The 15691-nt window shown below is 43.3% G+C and overlaps 1 protein-coding gene across 1 annotated transcript in view; it reads left to right on the top strand.

The window, feature by feature from the left end:
- brinp1 (bone morphogenetic protein/retinoic acid inducible neural-specific 1) overlaps positions 1 to 15691 on the top strand; it is a 97254-nt gene that overhangs the window by 17401 nt on the left and 64162 nt on the right. The window contains exon 2 of the mRNA XM_077011462.1: positions 6298 to 6565. Within this exon, the coding sequence (XP_076867577.1) occupies positions 6348 to 6565 (218 nt within the window). The 5' untranslated portion in view covers positions 6298 to 6347. The remainder of the gene's footprint in view (positions 1 to 6297; positions 6566 to 15691) is intronic.

The raw sequence follows: 15691 nt of genomic DNA, 5'->3' as shown, positions 1-15691 counted from the left end.
TTTGAGTGTGAGGCCATAACGTGAGATGAGGAGGCTCTGTTCTCTGCACGCGTGATTTAAAAATATGTCAGACTCAGCACATTTGATGAAAGTTCAACCAAACTGTCATAAATAACACTGTAAACAGCTCTGTTCATGCAGTGGCAAGCATTCATGTGAACCGTAAATTAGAATACACGTCTCCCTAAAAACGCCCATAAAGGTTTAGTGTCCTGTGCTATTGGTCTGGAAATATCATTCAGAGAAATGGCAAAAAAAGGTTTAAATGAAGTCATTCAGTCATTAATGAATTATAGTGGTGTATTCATTAAGCCATTGAATGAAAATTCCACCATAACATCATTTATAGTGTAAATAAGAGCTGACTATACACACACATAGCATCCACATACATAAATGAGTCGGTTATGAAATCAGAAAAAAACAACAACAAACAAACAAACAGACAAACCATCTGGCCAAATCACAGCATTAGATGATTAAAGAAAGAGAAGAAACGCGAGCGAATACGTGTCATGACAGGTGGAGGTGTTCCATCAGGCCCCGCCTCCAAAGGCTCTCCTCTGAGCAGCATCTGTCAATATCCACATCACAAACTGTTATATGACATAAATAAATTTTAATTGAAGGGTAATTTATCACTGTATATAAAGTTAATGGGCGGTGTGGGCCACGGGTGACATCATGGCCTGCCAGGTCTTAGAGGATCAGATAAATGGATATTGTCATTATTTAGATTGCTAGGGGAGATGAACTGAGAGAACTTGAATGCTAATGTCAAAAAGGAAAATCACAACATAATTATTCATCAAGTTCAATTTTTCCATTCAAACATAAATTTGCTCAAGCTAATGCAACAGATAACTAAAATTCATTAGTCCATACAGATTGTTTCTTTTGGGAACAGCTGTAACGAACTTGTAAGCCATGTCTGGACGGCTCATTGGTTGCGTTCGTGTCTGCGAGGACGTCTCAGATTCTAAACGAATCTGAGTGAATGTGGCAGGTCTTTCTGAATGTCTCATATCTGTTTGGTTCTTGTATTGGTTGCGTTCTCTGTTAAATTTGTGGTGATGCGCCAGACGTCTAAGCAGGGAAACCCAACTGGAAACCCAACTGGTTCCCCTCTGCCAAAACCCCAGCCCTACACGTGCTTCCTTTGTGAACCAGGCGGGGGCGCCGTCCAGCTTGGACCGATGCTCCCTCCCATGGCTGTGAACCCCGGGGGCCCAGTTCCGTTCGATACATCGGAGCGGGTGGTGCTCCAAACGCGTCCACTGTCTCCGTGGGGATGTGAACTACAAATAGGGGACAAGCTTCCCTTCTGTGTGTGCTGAGAGAAGGAGAACAGCACTCAGGCCCCAGGAGGTCTTCAGATGATGCAGGAATGAAGAAACCACTTGCCAGGTCATTCAAATCTGTCCCGGCGATTGTGTTTTAGAGTAAACCAATTGGGATTAATTGAACGGGCGGCGCACTTGGCCGCCCCGGGGAAAGCACGGCGACCGCGTGTCTCCTCGGGTCACGGAGCCGTGGTGCAGGTGTTCTCGAGCGCAGGCCGCTTCAAATGACTTCCTTTCTTCACACTCGTCTGCCGCTGACCTGGAATAATCGGATATGTGAGAACACTTCTTGTCCAATTCTCCAATCCACTGCCCAATTCAAAACACTTAAAAACAAGCACTGGTCCGTACCGAATACTTGTTAGTGGAGTTGAGCCCAATCTCATTACTTAATCTACACAGACACTCAGAACCTCTGCGTAATAGTAATGCTATGACAGAAAACAGACCTTTCACTGTGCAGATCCTGTCTTAAATGAGTTTTCATTTCACTGAGATTTCTTTGGGTAGGGAGTCTGACCTCTAAAGCAGAAACACACTCTCAAATAGATCAGTGCCAAACAAACAACCCCCCTCCCCATTCCAAAAAAACCCAAAACAAACATACAAACAAAAACACACATTTTCAGGCCATGGACATGATTACGTGTGTGTGTGTGTGTGTGTGTGTGTGAGAGATACAGCAGGAAGGGAGTTTGGGTATGAAATCCCTCTTGGAATGAGACCTCCGCATGTCGATGGTCAGCACAGAGAGTGATATTTCATCCGCCTCACCAATGTCCTTTCTATGTGTTCGGCGGAAACACTGTGATATATAACACATGGTAATTATTGCTGTAATAGGCAACTCAGCCAGTTACCATGGAGAAGGATGCTACCGCTATGCAGGTTACCTGTTCCCATTATGTCTGTGCACAGTTTACCACATTATACAGGACAAGACTCATCACGGTACGAGATTGTTAAGACAGCAATGCACCTCTGAGACTTTAGGTCAGGGATGTGTTCTTCATAAGCTCATACAAGAGTGCAAATCATATCACCAATTTTGCTATACAGCTGCTCAGTACGCTATGTATGTGTGTAAGAATATTTACCATGAGAATATTTACTCTCCAAGGTGTCATTTGTTTGTGTGTAAATTGCTGATTGCATCAGTGGTCTTGAGGCAGGTCTAAGACGTGGCCAAGGCCATTGGCTCCTGACAACACGCATTTGTTATATTCAGCATGCATATGCATTAGATAGCATTTTCATTCATTGGTTAATTTTGTGTTATTCATATATGCAGCATTTTATAGACAAGCCACACTAAAGCGTTATATCTAAGGTACATATTCATAGGTAAGCTAAAAACATAATTGGCAAAATAAGAAAATATTTTGTCAATTAGCGCACAAAATCTGCTGTAGATGCTTGGGCAAATACACTATATAGACCAGAGAATACACTGACAGTGGTGCTGTTCAGTGAATTTCATGACCCACATTCACGCACATGATCTCCTCAAGATGAAGGAATTGGCCCAGAAAATGTGACCAGAGCCGGCTGGTCTAAGCTTAGTGATGGATCTGCCACTTTAAAATCCTCCCTGCGTGTCAGCTGCCACTGGATTGGAGAACTGTGTGGTGTTGCTCGCAACCGAATGCTGTTAAGATGCTCCTCAGGTCAGACATGCAATCAAGACATGCAATGAATAGCTGTAGTAAAGATGTAAAGATAGCTCTAGTGAGATCTAGTACAGTTGGTGTAGGTGTATTGTTATGGCTGGCGGGTCCTCTGGTCCACTGGAAAGATGTCATTCAGAGACAATGACTGCGGTGATGAGCTTTGGTTGGTCTGCATGTGTGCATGTCTGTGTATATGGCTGTGCAACATCTAGCAAAGGTGTGGTTGTGGGCGCGCAAGGGGTGTGGTGGGAAGCCAGGAAGTTGTCTAGTGGGTTTGTGATGAGTTTAAGGATTTAGAGACTATGGTTTACACTTGGTTACCTCACAGACACCCTGTCCTTTTAGATGTTTCTCAACCTAGTCCACAGGACCATATCAAACACCCCACGTGGCTCTAATCCAGAAGAACCCAGGGATCAGTACCGCAAAACACCGGTTCCACAAGGTTGTCAATTATGCTTTACAGTGTGTTTGGGCGAGCCAGAGACAAAGTGTTACTCTATTCAGCCTGCTTGTTCCATTACAGTATGACCTTGCAGCTTCATTCACACTGAATGGGTCACTGCAAAACACATGATCTAATGTCATTTCCATTACACGTTCACTCTATCTGCCTGGTGGCCCTTCGGCAGTATAGCGATGACATACATGTAGACATGCAGTCACAGGCACAAGCCTCAGCGCTGGCTGCCTATAAGATCGCACACGTCAACATTCGTGTGCTGACACTTCTCTCCTCCTGGCATTTTGGTGTTCGATGTACTTCGAAGTGCAAAACGGTGTCTCCATGACTCTCTGCTCCCCACTTTCACCCCCCTTTCAATTAGATGATGCATTGTTACATTCTGACAGCCAACCTCAAATTACTCTAAACTAATTATCGTAAAGGGTTCCTTATTAGATTTCTTTACCACATGTTTGTCATTGCCGTCACGGCACAGATGCTTGGAGCAAGCTTGCCTGTCTGGCCTGGAGATCTTTATTCATTAAACCATGTAGACAGCATCAAAAAAGGGGGACACTCATTATATCATTGTCTGCACAGGTTGCATTTACCTGACATATACAATGCTACTTGCAGCATGCAAGCTACACTTTAAGACGTATTGCAACAATGCTGTGATGTGTATCACCACAAAAGGCCAACATGAAAATCAGTCATTTTTTAGTGTTGATAATACATGGGTTTCCCCTCAAAGACATAATTAGTTATGATTTCTGTTTTATCAGTGGAATGCAGTCAGGTCCGTCCAATGTCCTTCAGAGAAGGGGTCCGAAAAATAGAGGATGGAAAAAATCTAAGTATATTGCATTAAAAAAGTAAAAAAAAAAATAAATAAATCAACCTAGTTATATAGTCTACTTTACATATTCTTGGTTGCTATACGTCGTATGTCTATTCAAAACTGCTCATTAATAATGCTGCAGGGACTCGGTAGTGTGCAGGCCTACGTGCTTACGTCAGCTTCTGTTGATATTATGAAGGTTTCTATAATGTCTTTTAGCAAAAATAACCTATTAACGATTTTCAATGGCGAGAGTGTAGCAGCCTGGTGCGTCTCTACAAGAACAAGCTATAGCGTTATTAGTAAACCGTCGTCTGTTAACAGAATGATTTTAACAGAGGCAGACACTGAGGCTCATAGAAACCACTGATGAAAATCTCACAATAATTCAGCGAATTTTGTAAAAGTTATGTAATTATTTTGGAACTTATATATAAGATCCAGCGTTATTATAATAATAATAATAACAACAATAATAATTATTATAATTATTATTTGTTGGAAGAGATTGCAAGAATACACGCCGCATGCCGCTGGCTTGTATTTTACAACTAAATGTATAATTTATAATGTTCCACATGAATATGTATTATTCATGGTGTTTGCCTTTTCAAAAGGCCGCCGAGGTTGCTACCAGCCACCTAAATATACTGCCTATGCCACTGTGATTAAAATAATACTGAAAAATGATAAACATGTCAAGGAGAATGAAATTTCTATTCAAGTCAGTTTTTTATGCATGCTAATTATGTCCAAGGTTGTACGTATACATTTCTCATTCACAGTGGCACCTCTCTTACCTATTTTGCGATTACATTGCTAAAGAACGTCCTTGTAATCTAAGAACACTACGAATAATGACATTTTTCTTTAGTTTGTGTAGCCTTCATAATGACTTTACTGCCCAAATGCCACGGACGGTATTGACGTGTATTGTCTAAGGTTGAGTACAAAACGTGGAGGAGATGAAACAGTTCGAGCACTTGCGTCCGTCGCTGGAGGGAAAAATTGTTAAGGATAATTACGGTTGAAAATGGGTTCCTTATCAGAAAGCGTAGAGAAGACTCCGCTGGCTAAGAGATAATACAGAGTGGTAGTGACACACAGACACATTCGCACGTTTTGCTTACTTTAATGCAGAGAACGCGTCGACCTCATCGACCCTTTCTTTAAAGAAAGGCTGCATCAATGTCTTGGTAGCATCTGAAGTTCATACCGTAAAGTACATGAATTTACTACAGATTTTACAATATCTGCCACTCACGCTTTTGAAAGAGTCTTGTGTGTTTTCCCATACAAGTGGAGCGGTACAGAGCCCACTCTAAATTCTGTTGGTGAAGACGCGTAAAGCTCGACTCTAACACTCCATAGGTATTATTCAAGCCGTCTGCTGCGGAGTCGAGCGTTTATTATCGCACGTCTCAATTCACACGTGATTTCCACGCACGCCGGCTAATTGCGCCGATGCCGCTAAATTCATGTGCCGATACGCGCTCGGCGTTAATGAGGTTCCAGGAGACGGGTTGCCAGACTCCTGCACAAACTCCGTGTCACAACACGTCATATAGCAGACTCTTAACCTCGTCTGAACTGATCTTGGCACCAATTAGTCTGAATGAAGTGAAGGCCTCACATTCTTGCTTGTAATCCATTCTCATCTGTGAAAAGGGCAGCGGGTCTTGTTAGGATGGAGCCCAGGAAGTGAGTTGGGTAACGGCGTGCAACCAGGAGCCTGTCATACTGGTTGTCCTGTTCTTCCTTCTTTTTGTTGTTAATGTGTGAAAAGGGCACAATGTAAAGAAAAGACAAGAAAAGAATAGAATATATCAAAGTAGGCCTATAAATGCTGCCACTATTGAATGCAAAAATTATAATTTTATTACTGCATTAATTTCACTAATATTTTCTTCCAACCCACTTTGTCCCCCTCTCTATCCCTCTGTCTTCATTTTTCTCCCTGTCTATTTCTCTGTTCCTCCCTCTCTTTCTGTCTTTTAGGTCTCCATAGAATGGAGCGAGAATGAACAGAGAGCGGCTTAAGGAAAAGCATGAACTGGAGGGTCATTGAGGTCACTTGCTTCCTGTTTATATGGGACCATATAACAGTTCAGTCTTCCCGCCAGGACGCCTCAGCCAGCGATCAGCATGTCACCAAGCAGTTTGACTGGCTCATCTCTGACCGAGGCCCTTTCCACCACTCGAAGGGATACCTCTCCTTCGTGGAAAGATTTCGCCAAGGATTCACGACCCGATATAAAATATATAGGTAAGTGTTGCATTAGTATCTACTTGTGCCGGGACGAGGTCGAGGTTGTTTCATTTGTTGGACGTTCAGCTTCGGTGACAGAAGTTTTCTAAAAGTGCGAAGCCCAGAAACGTGGCCGCGGCAAAGCTAACCCAAGCTCTTCCCGCCCTGAACCACGGCCCAGTTATCAGAACTATGGGAGCTTCACAGTTAGGACCTTGATTGAAGTCTGACCCTCCCCCCCCCCCCCCCCCCACACACACACACACACACACACACTCTTATCTGTCCCTGTCCCTTCAGACCCTCTTTGTACGTCTTTTGTATAAAATAATAAGCAGCAGGACCACAAGTCTGTACAGCATATTGGTGTTGTGGCTCTGTGAGAAAGTGGATCGCAATCTCACTTTATCTCCGGTTCACCCGATTTCAATGTTTTCTGGGTATTTTTCTGCCCATGCGGCTTTTTTTCCACAAGGAGAAACGTGGGGCTCAGCACTTATAGGAAAGCAGCTCAGGAAGGTGCAGGGGGCCGGATTGAGGACCGGCCCAACTAAGCCCAACTCAGCCAAGCACACTTTTGGATTTGCGCTGTAAAAATAGACTGCAATTCAAGTGCACATACGAGGTATTATTTGCATCAAGCAATACGTGCCTCCCTCTGGACAGCCAGTTTCTTAATATTGGCAAAATACAGCTGCTGCCAGAGTGAATTTAAGGTAAAGACAACCCCCCCCCCCCACCCGCACCCCCCCTATTCATTTGCTTGGTAAGGCCCAGTGTGCATGTGCCCTCTAATCCACTACAAAGACCACTGTTGTCCCAAACAATCGCAAAAGCCTGTATTTTGTGAAGCATATCACTACTCGGCCAGTCGTAACTACAAGACAAGCTAAGTTAATGGGACAGAAAGGCAGTGTGGGAGAAGCATTCAGAATCAGCCTGCATGGCCAGCTTTGTCACCGAGCATCCTCAGTTCATTAAAGGGCCAGATCGTGACCAGGCACATGGATACCGTAATGGTCTTAAGATCTGAAATAAGAGCTTGTATTTTGTCATGCATGCAGGGTGGTTCAATGCCAGGTGTGTGTGTGTGTTTGTGTGTGTGTGTGTGTGTGGGGGGGGGGGGGGGGTGTTTCTGCCTTCCTAATGTTAGTTTTCAAGTGATAGAGACCAGACGTTTCAAAAAATCAAATGCTAATTGTAACTGTCAGCAGGGATTTGTGGTTTTGGAGCAGGGTTCGAATTACGGGGGGGATTGGGGGGGTCAGACCCCCCCGTTTAAGGCATCAACCCCCCTAAAGGGGCAAAACCAATAATTTGGGGGGGGGGGGGGGGGGGTCAAAACATTTAAATGGACTTCTCACATATAATGTTAAATACTACAAAAAAAATGCAGTGAAATTTACACCCTGAAAAAAACTCGACCCCCCCAATTATCATTGTATAATTCGCACCCTGTTTTGGAGGTACACACAAAGGCATTCATATGCACTATACTGCCTCCTTACCCAATGACATCCCGGTGCTATGACCACTGCAAAATATACTAGAGGTGTTCCTGTTTGCATGGTGCTGTATAGTCAAATCAAGTAGAGTCTAATGTATTTATATAGAGCTTTTTACAACACGTCACAAAGCAGCTTTACAAGCATCCATATCCCTAATGAGCAAGCCAGGGGGCGACAGTGGCAAGTGGAATGCTTTTGATTCGGGCGGAGGAGTATGGATCAGTGGCCCTGCCTGTATGCAGAATAATCTCTCTCTATTCGATGCATAATGTGACTGTGGGAGGAGCTTGAAGGACTGGCCACGCCTGTCGGTGATACAGCCAGCTGCAAATGTGCAAATGTGACACAGGACTCAGGAGTGAAAGGTGCACGTTTAGCAGATGCCTCTATTTAAGCCACGCCCATCTTTCTCAGCATGACGGAATGCGTGCCGTTTGAGGCCGTGATCATGGTGTGCATAATCTCTCGCACTACCCGATCTACCTCATACATCACAGCAGCGCTGCACAATCTGGAAACTTGAACAACAACAACTACAAAATCAAAGTAGAAAAAAAACCCATCAGTGCTTCTGTGGAGCAATGATGTTTCTATGGAAACCTAAAAACGGGGCTGTCCAATAGGACTGCCTGCTGCTCGGTGTGATGAAGTTTCTGTCCATTAAACTCCAGCAAGCTGTTCACAAACTACTGCTCATGACCTTACTGAAGCCTTTTAAACCTCAACTTCTCATCTAAAGACAAAATTAGACTTCTGACTAAATACCTGTAAAAAAAATATATAATAATTTAACTTTCAGTAGCGATTTATAGTGTCGTCCAGCTCCCAGATCACGCCTGAAATCCATCTCTCTTTCAGGGAGTTTTGGACTCTTGAACTCCTTAAAGTGCTGTGTGCTGTAAGACACTTTATTTACAGCACATATGATTCAGATGCCTAACTCTACGCTGTCAAACTCCCTTCAAAAAGAGAAGTGGGAACATGGCCGGATCTGAAGGACGTGCGGCTCCCGCGGCCTCTCCCGCACAACAACCTGCTCACGACTCCTTTAACAGAACTTTCGAAAACATAGCACGACGGCTTTTTTTAAGCCACTCCATCATCAATTCAAACTCAGATGTTGGACACTGAAATCTACTCCCTTATACCGTTAGCGCTATGACCAACTGCTGCTTGTGCTCTCTGGCCAGCGTTTCCGCCTGTGGTTTGTGCCGTATGTCGGTGACTTTACGTCATTGACAAAATGACAGCAAGCCTAAGTGTATTTCTGAACTAGCCTGTTCAGCTAACAGAAATGCTGCCTGTTCTACCTGTTCAGACTGTTTGTTATTCCTCTTCTGTTCTTTCACACCTCTCCACGGCCTCCGTGCCACTGGAACTGACCACAGGAGACGAAGAAAAAACAGGCAAAAACCATTTTTAACACCTATGTGGCAAACACTAGCATAGCACCCATAGTTTGTCAGTGAGCTCTTTGTGTGTGTGTGTGTGTGTGTGTGTGTGTGTGTGTGTGTGTGTGTGTGTGTGTTCCACTTGCCTGAGTGCCTGGTGCATGCCTGGCCCGTTTACAGTTATTGTTGAGAAATATGGCATGTTAAAATTTCCCATCCCTGACATTCGGCTGGCATCCATCAACTTTAATGTGACTTACTGTGCTGAAGCACTGGAGGGATGTGTGTGTGTGTGCGTGTGTGTGTGCGTGTGTGTGTGTGTGCGTGTGCGTGTGTGTGCGTGTGCGTGCGTGTGTGTGTGTGTGAGTGCATGTGGGCGTGTGTGTGTGTACGCACGTGTCTTTGTGAGGGGTGACATGATTTGTCAGAACAAAATTCTAAATATTACTCTTATATTCCCCTGCCTCTTTGCTTAGCAAACCTCCACATATTTGACTGACAAGCTCTTGCAAATAGAAGACTGGTGCTCGCGCCGTCTTTGTGCTCGCGCCGCGGTGCACTTTGATTTCCTGCAGTGGAGGATGGCGTGATAGACTTCATCTGCTCTCACGTGTTCCACTTGTCAAGGGAAGATTTAGACGCTCTCTCCTCCCCACCTCCTCCACGTGCTGTCTCCACATCTCCCCTCTTTCTTCTACCCTTTCCCCTGCCCTCTTCTCCTCCATCCCCCCATCCTTCTCTTAGCCTGTCTGCGCCACTCTTCTGTCCTGCTGCTTTCATCCTCTGCCTGTTTCTCGCTCTCCGCTACCGGCAGATCTCTCTCCCTCAGCATCATCTTCATCCTCCTCATCCTCCTTGTGTACTGGCCGACAGCCACGAGACCCACTGGGTTTGTCACATATCAACGGAGCGCTTTCTTTCTTTCTCGCCTTCTTTCTTTCTTTTTCTTTCCTTCTTTCTGTCTTTTTCTTTTTTCTTTCTTGTTCTTTCTTTCTTTTTCGCAGTGCTTCTGAGGCTGGATGGCACTTGAGGGCCAGGATTTGGGTTTCTGGTTGAGTCACCCGAATGCCCACAGTCCCCCTCTCAGTGAATGTGTATTCGTTTGTGTGTGTGTGTGTGTGTATACGTGGGTGTATGTGTGTGTGTGTGTGTGTGTGTGTGTGTGTGTGTGTGTGTGTGTGTGTGTGTGTGTGTGTATGTGTGTGTGCATGTGCCATAGCAAACAGCAAGGCATGCAGAGAGGAGGGCTTAGGTACGCTTTTGATTCCTGAAAGTGGGATGTTGGGGGTGTTTTATGTGCTTGGGAAGGACACAGCTCCTGTCATGGAGGGGGGGTGGGGGGGGGGCATGGGGGGGTCCCATCACATATCTCCCGTCTGTTCCGACAGAAGGAAAAATCAAATCCAGCCGTTAGTCCAGGATGTCGCTTTGCTCATGACAAGACAATTAAATTGTGCATCAATACAGAGTAGAATGTGCTGCTCTTCTCATTAAAAATGTAATCAGAAGATCTGCATCTCGCATCTGTGTGACATCTGCATGGCTGTCAAAGGAGAGTGGGAAGCTCATCTATCAAACGCCGGTAACTGCAGCAAAACTTTTGTGGGTCTCTTTCTTTTTTCATGCGGAATTGGGAGCGTGCAGACCTGCAGAAGTCCTGGCTGGATCCTCCATCAAAGTGACGAACCAACTAACTACAAGATAGATTGCATACCTTTGAAAACCTATTTACATACGGGAATGTGACCACCAAGTCCAGTTCTCTGCAGTGTTTGGTGCCAATTCTTAAAATTACCAAACGGGTTTACAAATTACAAATTATTCTTATAGTCATTTCTTTATAGCACAGAAGAAGTATATAAGTATATAAGAAGTTCTATTATATTGGTATGGGCTTTAATGATTTTGCTACAGCTGACAATTGTTTGGCAAAAATTAGGAATCAGTTAGACAGAAAGGTGTATAGCTTCAAATGCAGACGGTATATGAAGGTGAGGGTTTATGAAGGTGAAGGTATATGATGGTGAAGGTATATGAAGGTGAGGGTATATGATGGTGAGGGTATATGAAGGTGAAGGTATATGAAGGTGAAGGTATATGATGGTGAAGGTATATGATGGTGAGGGTATATGAAGGTGAAGGTATATGAAGGTGAAGGTATATGATGGTGAAGGTATATGATGGTGAGGGTACATGAAGGTGAGGGTATATGAAGGTGAAGGTATATGATGGTGAAGGTATATGAAGGTGAGGGTATATGATGGTGAGGGTATATGAAGGTGAAGGTATATGAAGGTGAAGGTATATGATGGTGAAGGTATATGATGGTGAGGGTACATGAAGGTGAGGGTTTATGAAGGTGAAGGTATATGATGGTGAAGGTATATGAAGGTGAGGGTATATGATGGTGAGGGTATATGAAGGTGAAGGTATATGAAGGTGAGGGTATATGAAGGTGAGGGTATATGATGGTGAGGGTATATGAAGGTGAGGGTATATGAAGGTAAAGGTATATGATGGTGAAGGTATATGATGGTGAGGGTACATGAAGGTGAGGGTATATGATGGTGAGGGTATATGAAGGTGAAGGTATATGATGGTGAGGGTATATGATGGTGAGGGTATATGAAGGTGAGGGTATATGAAGGTGAGGGTATATGATGGTGAGGGTATATGAAGGTGAGGGTATATGAAGGTGAAGGTATATGATGGTGAAGGTATATGAAGGTGAAGGTATATGAAGGTGAGGGTATATGAAGGTGAGGGTATATGAAGGTGAAGGTATATGAAGGTGAGGGTATATGAAGGTGAAGGTATATGAAGGTGATGGTATATGATGGTGAAGGTATATGAAGGTGAGGGTATATGATGGTGAAGATATATGAAGGTGAAGGTATATGAAGGTGAAGGTATATGAAGGTGAGGGTATATGAAGGTGAAGGTATATGAAGGTGAGGGTATATGAAGGTGAGGGTATATGAAGGTGAAGGTATATGAAGGTGAAGGTATATGAAGGTGAGGGTATATGAAGGTGAGGGTATATGAAGGTGAAGGTATATGAAGGTGAAGGTATATGAAGGTGAGGGTATATGAAGGTGAAGGTATATGAAGGTGAAGGTATATGAAGGTGAGGGTATATGAAGGTGAAGGTATATGATGGTGAAGGTATATGAAGGTGAGGGTATATGAAGGTGAGGGTATATGAAGGTGAGGGTATATGAAGGTGAGGGTATATGAAGGTGAAGGTATATGAAGGTGAAGGTATATGAAGGTGAGGGTATATGAAGGTGAAGGTATATGATGGTGAAGGTATATGATGGTGAGGGTAGATGAAGGTGAAGGTTTATGAAGGTGAGGGTATATGATGGTGAGGGTATATGAAGGTGAAGGTATATGAAGGTGAAGGTATATGATGGTGAAGGTATATGAAGGTGAGGGTATATGAAGGTGAGGGTATATGAAGGTGAAGGTATATGAAGGTGAAGGTATATGATGGTGAAGGTATATGATGGTGAGGGTATATGAAGGTGAGGGTATATGAAGGTGAAGGTATATGATGGTGAAGGTATATGAAGGTGAGGGTATATGAAGGTGAAGGTATATGAAGGTAAAGGTATATGAAGGTGAAGGTATATGATGGTGAGGGTACATGAAGGTGAGGGTATATGATGGTGAGGGTATATGAAGGTGAAGGTATATGATGGTGAGGGTATATGATGGTGAGGGTATATGAAGGTGAGGGTATATGAAGGTGAGGGTATATGAAGGTGAAGGTATATGATGGTGAAGGTATATGAAGGTGAAGGTATATGAAGGTGAGGGTATATGAAGGTGAGGGTATATGAAGGTGAAGGTATATGAAGGTGAAGGTATATGAAGGTGAGGGTATATGAAGGTGAAGGTATATGAAGGTGATGGTATATGATGGTGAAGGTATATGAAGGTGAGGGTATATGATGGTGAAGGTATATGAAGGTGAAGGTATATGAAGGTGAAGGTATATGAAGGTGAGGGTATATGATGGTGAGGGTATATGAAGGTGAAGGTATATGAAGGTGAAGGTATATGAAGGTGAAGGTATATGATGGTGAGGGTATATGAAGGTGAGGGTAGATGAAGGTGAGGGTATATGAAGGTGAGGGTATATGAAGGTGAAGGTATATGAAGGTGAAGGTATATGAAGGTGAGGGTATATGAAGGTGAGGGTATATGATGGTGAGGGTATATGAAGGTGAAGGTATATGAAGGTGAGGGTAGATGAAGGTGAAGGTATATGAAGGTGAGGGTATATGAAGGTGAGGGTATATGAAGGTGAAGGTATATGAAGGTGAAGATATATGAAGGTGAAGGTATATGATGGTGAGGGTATATGAAGGTGAAGGTATATGAAGGTGAAGGTATATGAAGGTGAGGGTATATGAAGGTGAAGGTATATGAAGGTGATGGTATATGAAGGTGAGGGTATATGAAGGTGAGTGTATATGAAGGTGAGGGTATATGAAGGTGATGGTATATGAAGGTGAAGGTATATGATGGTGAGGGTATATGAAGGTGAAGGTATATGAAGGTGAAGGTATATGAAGGTGAGGGTATATGAAGGTGAAGGTATATGAAGGTGAGGGTATATGAAGGTGAAGGTATATGAAGGTGATGGTATATGAAGGTGATGGTATATAAAGGTGAAGGTATATGAAGGTGAGGGTATATGAAGGTGAGGGTATATGAAGGTGATGGTATATGAAGGTGAAGGTATATGATGGTGAGGGTATATGAAGGTGAAGGTACAGTATATGAAGGTGAGGGTATATGAAGGTGAGGGTATATGATGGTGAGGGTATATGAAGGTGAAGGTACAGTATATGAAGGTGAGGGTATATGAAGGTGAGGGTATATGATGGTGAGGGTATATGAAGGTGAGGGTATATGAAGGTGATGGTATATAAAGGTGAAGGTATATGAAGGTGAGGGTATATGAAGGTGAGGGTATATGAAGGTGATGGTATATGAAGGTGAAGGTATATGATGGTGAGGGTATATGAAGGTGAAGGTACAGTATATGAAGGTGAGGGTATATGAAGGTGAGGGTATATGATGGTGAGGGTATATGAAGGTGAAGGTACAGTATATGAAGGTGAGGGTATATGAAGGTGAGGGTATATGATGGTGAGGGTATATGAAGGTGAGGGTATATGAAGGTGAGGGTATGTGAAGGTGAAGGTATATGAAGGTGAGGGTATATGAAGGTGAGAGAATGAGACCTATAAAGATTATCAGAACAACAATGATATCACAGTCACACAGACACAATGTGCAGAAACTATTAAGATTTAAAAGCAACATATACATTCAGCGACTCTTCTTAAGCACATGTGACTGAGCCTCCAGCGTATGGTGCTAGTAACTCCAAGGTCAAAGGGCAGCTTCCCAAGAAGCACTCCTGCTGTGGCTCTGCTAACTATGTAAGTGCATCTGGTGAATGCCAAGAGAGTTTAAATTAAGTGCATTCAATTGGCAGTGTTATACATTAATTCCACAGATAGACTTGATATCCATTTGAAAAATAAAAATGGATTAATGTAGAGTGGGAAAGAGTGTCCATGAGTTGTGTTCTGTATAAGAGAATATTTAAATAAATGTGCTATTTGAGGTGTGCAGGAGTAGAATTTGATGATAATGTGACTATAAAAATAAAATCCAGTTAAATAGATGGCGATATTCTAATTTTATTTTTTAACCAATGAAAAGAAGTGCTTTAGCAGATGTGGATATCCATATTTTCCTCCACACTGTTCTCTAAAAATGGAATAGGACCATTAGCCACCAGCTATATATATATAAAAGGAAGGCTCATTTAGAAGAGAGGACACTTCACATGACACATGACTGAATGTTTTGTCTGGAAGTAGCATTTATGCTACAGTCACCCTCGCATGATGAGATGATTACACAAGCCCTACCATTAAGAAAACACAGCCATTAGTTATGAAGTCATGTTATGAGTGAAACCCTCCTTTAAAACAATGCCGAGAGCTGCGACCATATTTTGGTAAACACTCGTCCCAAACATCGTGACGAGAGCGGGTCCCTGGAGTTCTGTTGTCTTGGCGATGTAGGGCATGCTGTGATTGGAATCAGACTCAGCTTGAAGCGTGCGTCCCCGGGCGCCTCTTTACGGAGGCGGATTTAACGACAGCCTCACGTCAAACAATGGACGCCTGATCAGCAACAGGCAAATCTCCCTCTTC

Source organism: Brachyhypopomus gauderio, chromosome 7, assembly GCF_052324685.1.
Source record: "Brachyhypopomus gauderio isolate BG-103 chromosome 7, BGAUD_0.2, whole genome shotgun sequence".
Classification (NCBI taxonomy): Eukaryota; Metazoa; Chordata; class Actinopteri; order Gymnotiformes; family Hypopomidae; genus Brachyhypopomus; species Brachyhypopomus gauderio.
Note: the sequence above shows the minus strand (reverse complement) of the source record. Positions and strands in the feature narration are given on the sequence as shown.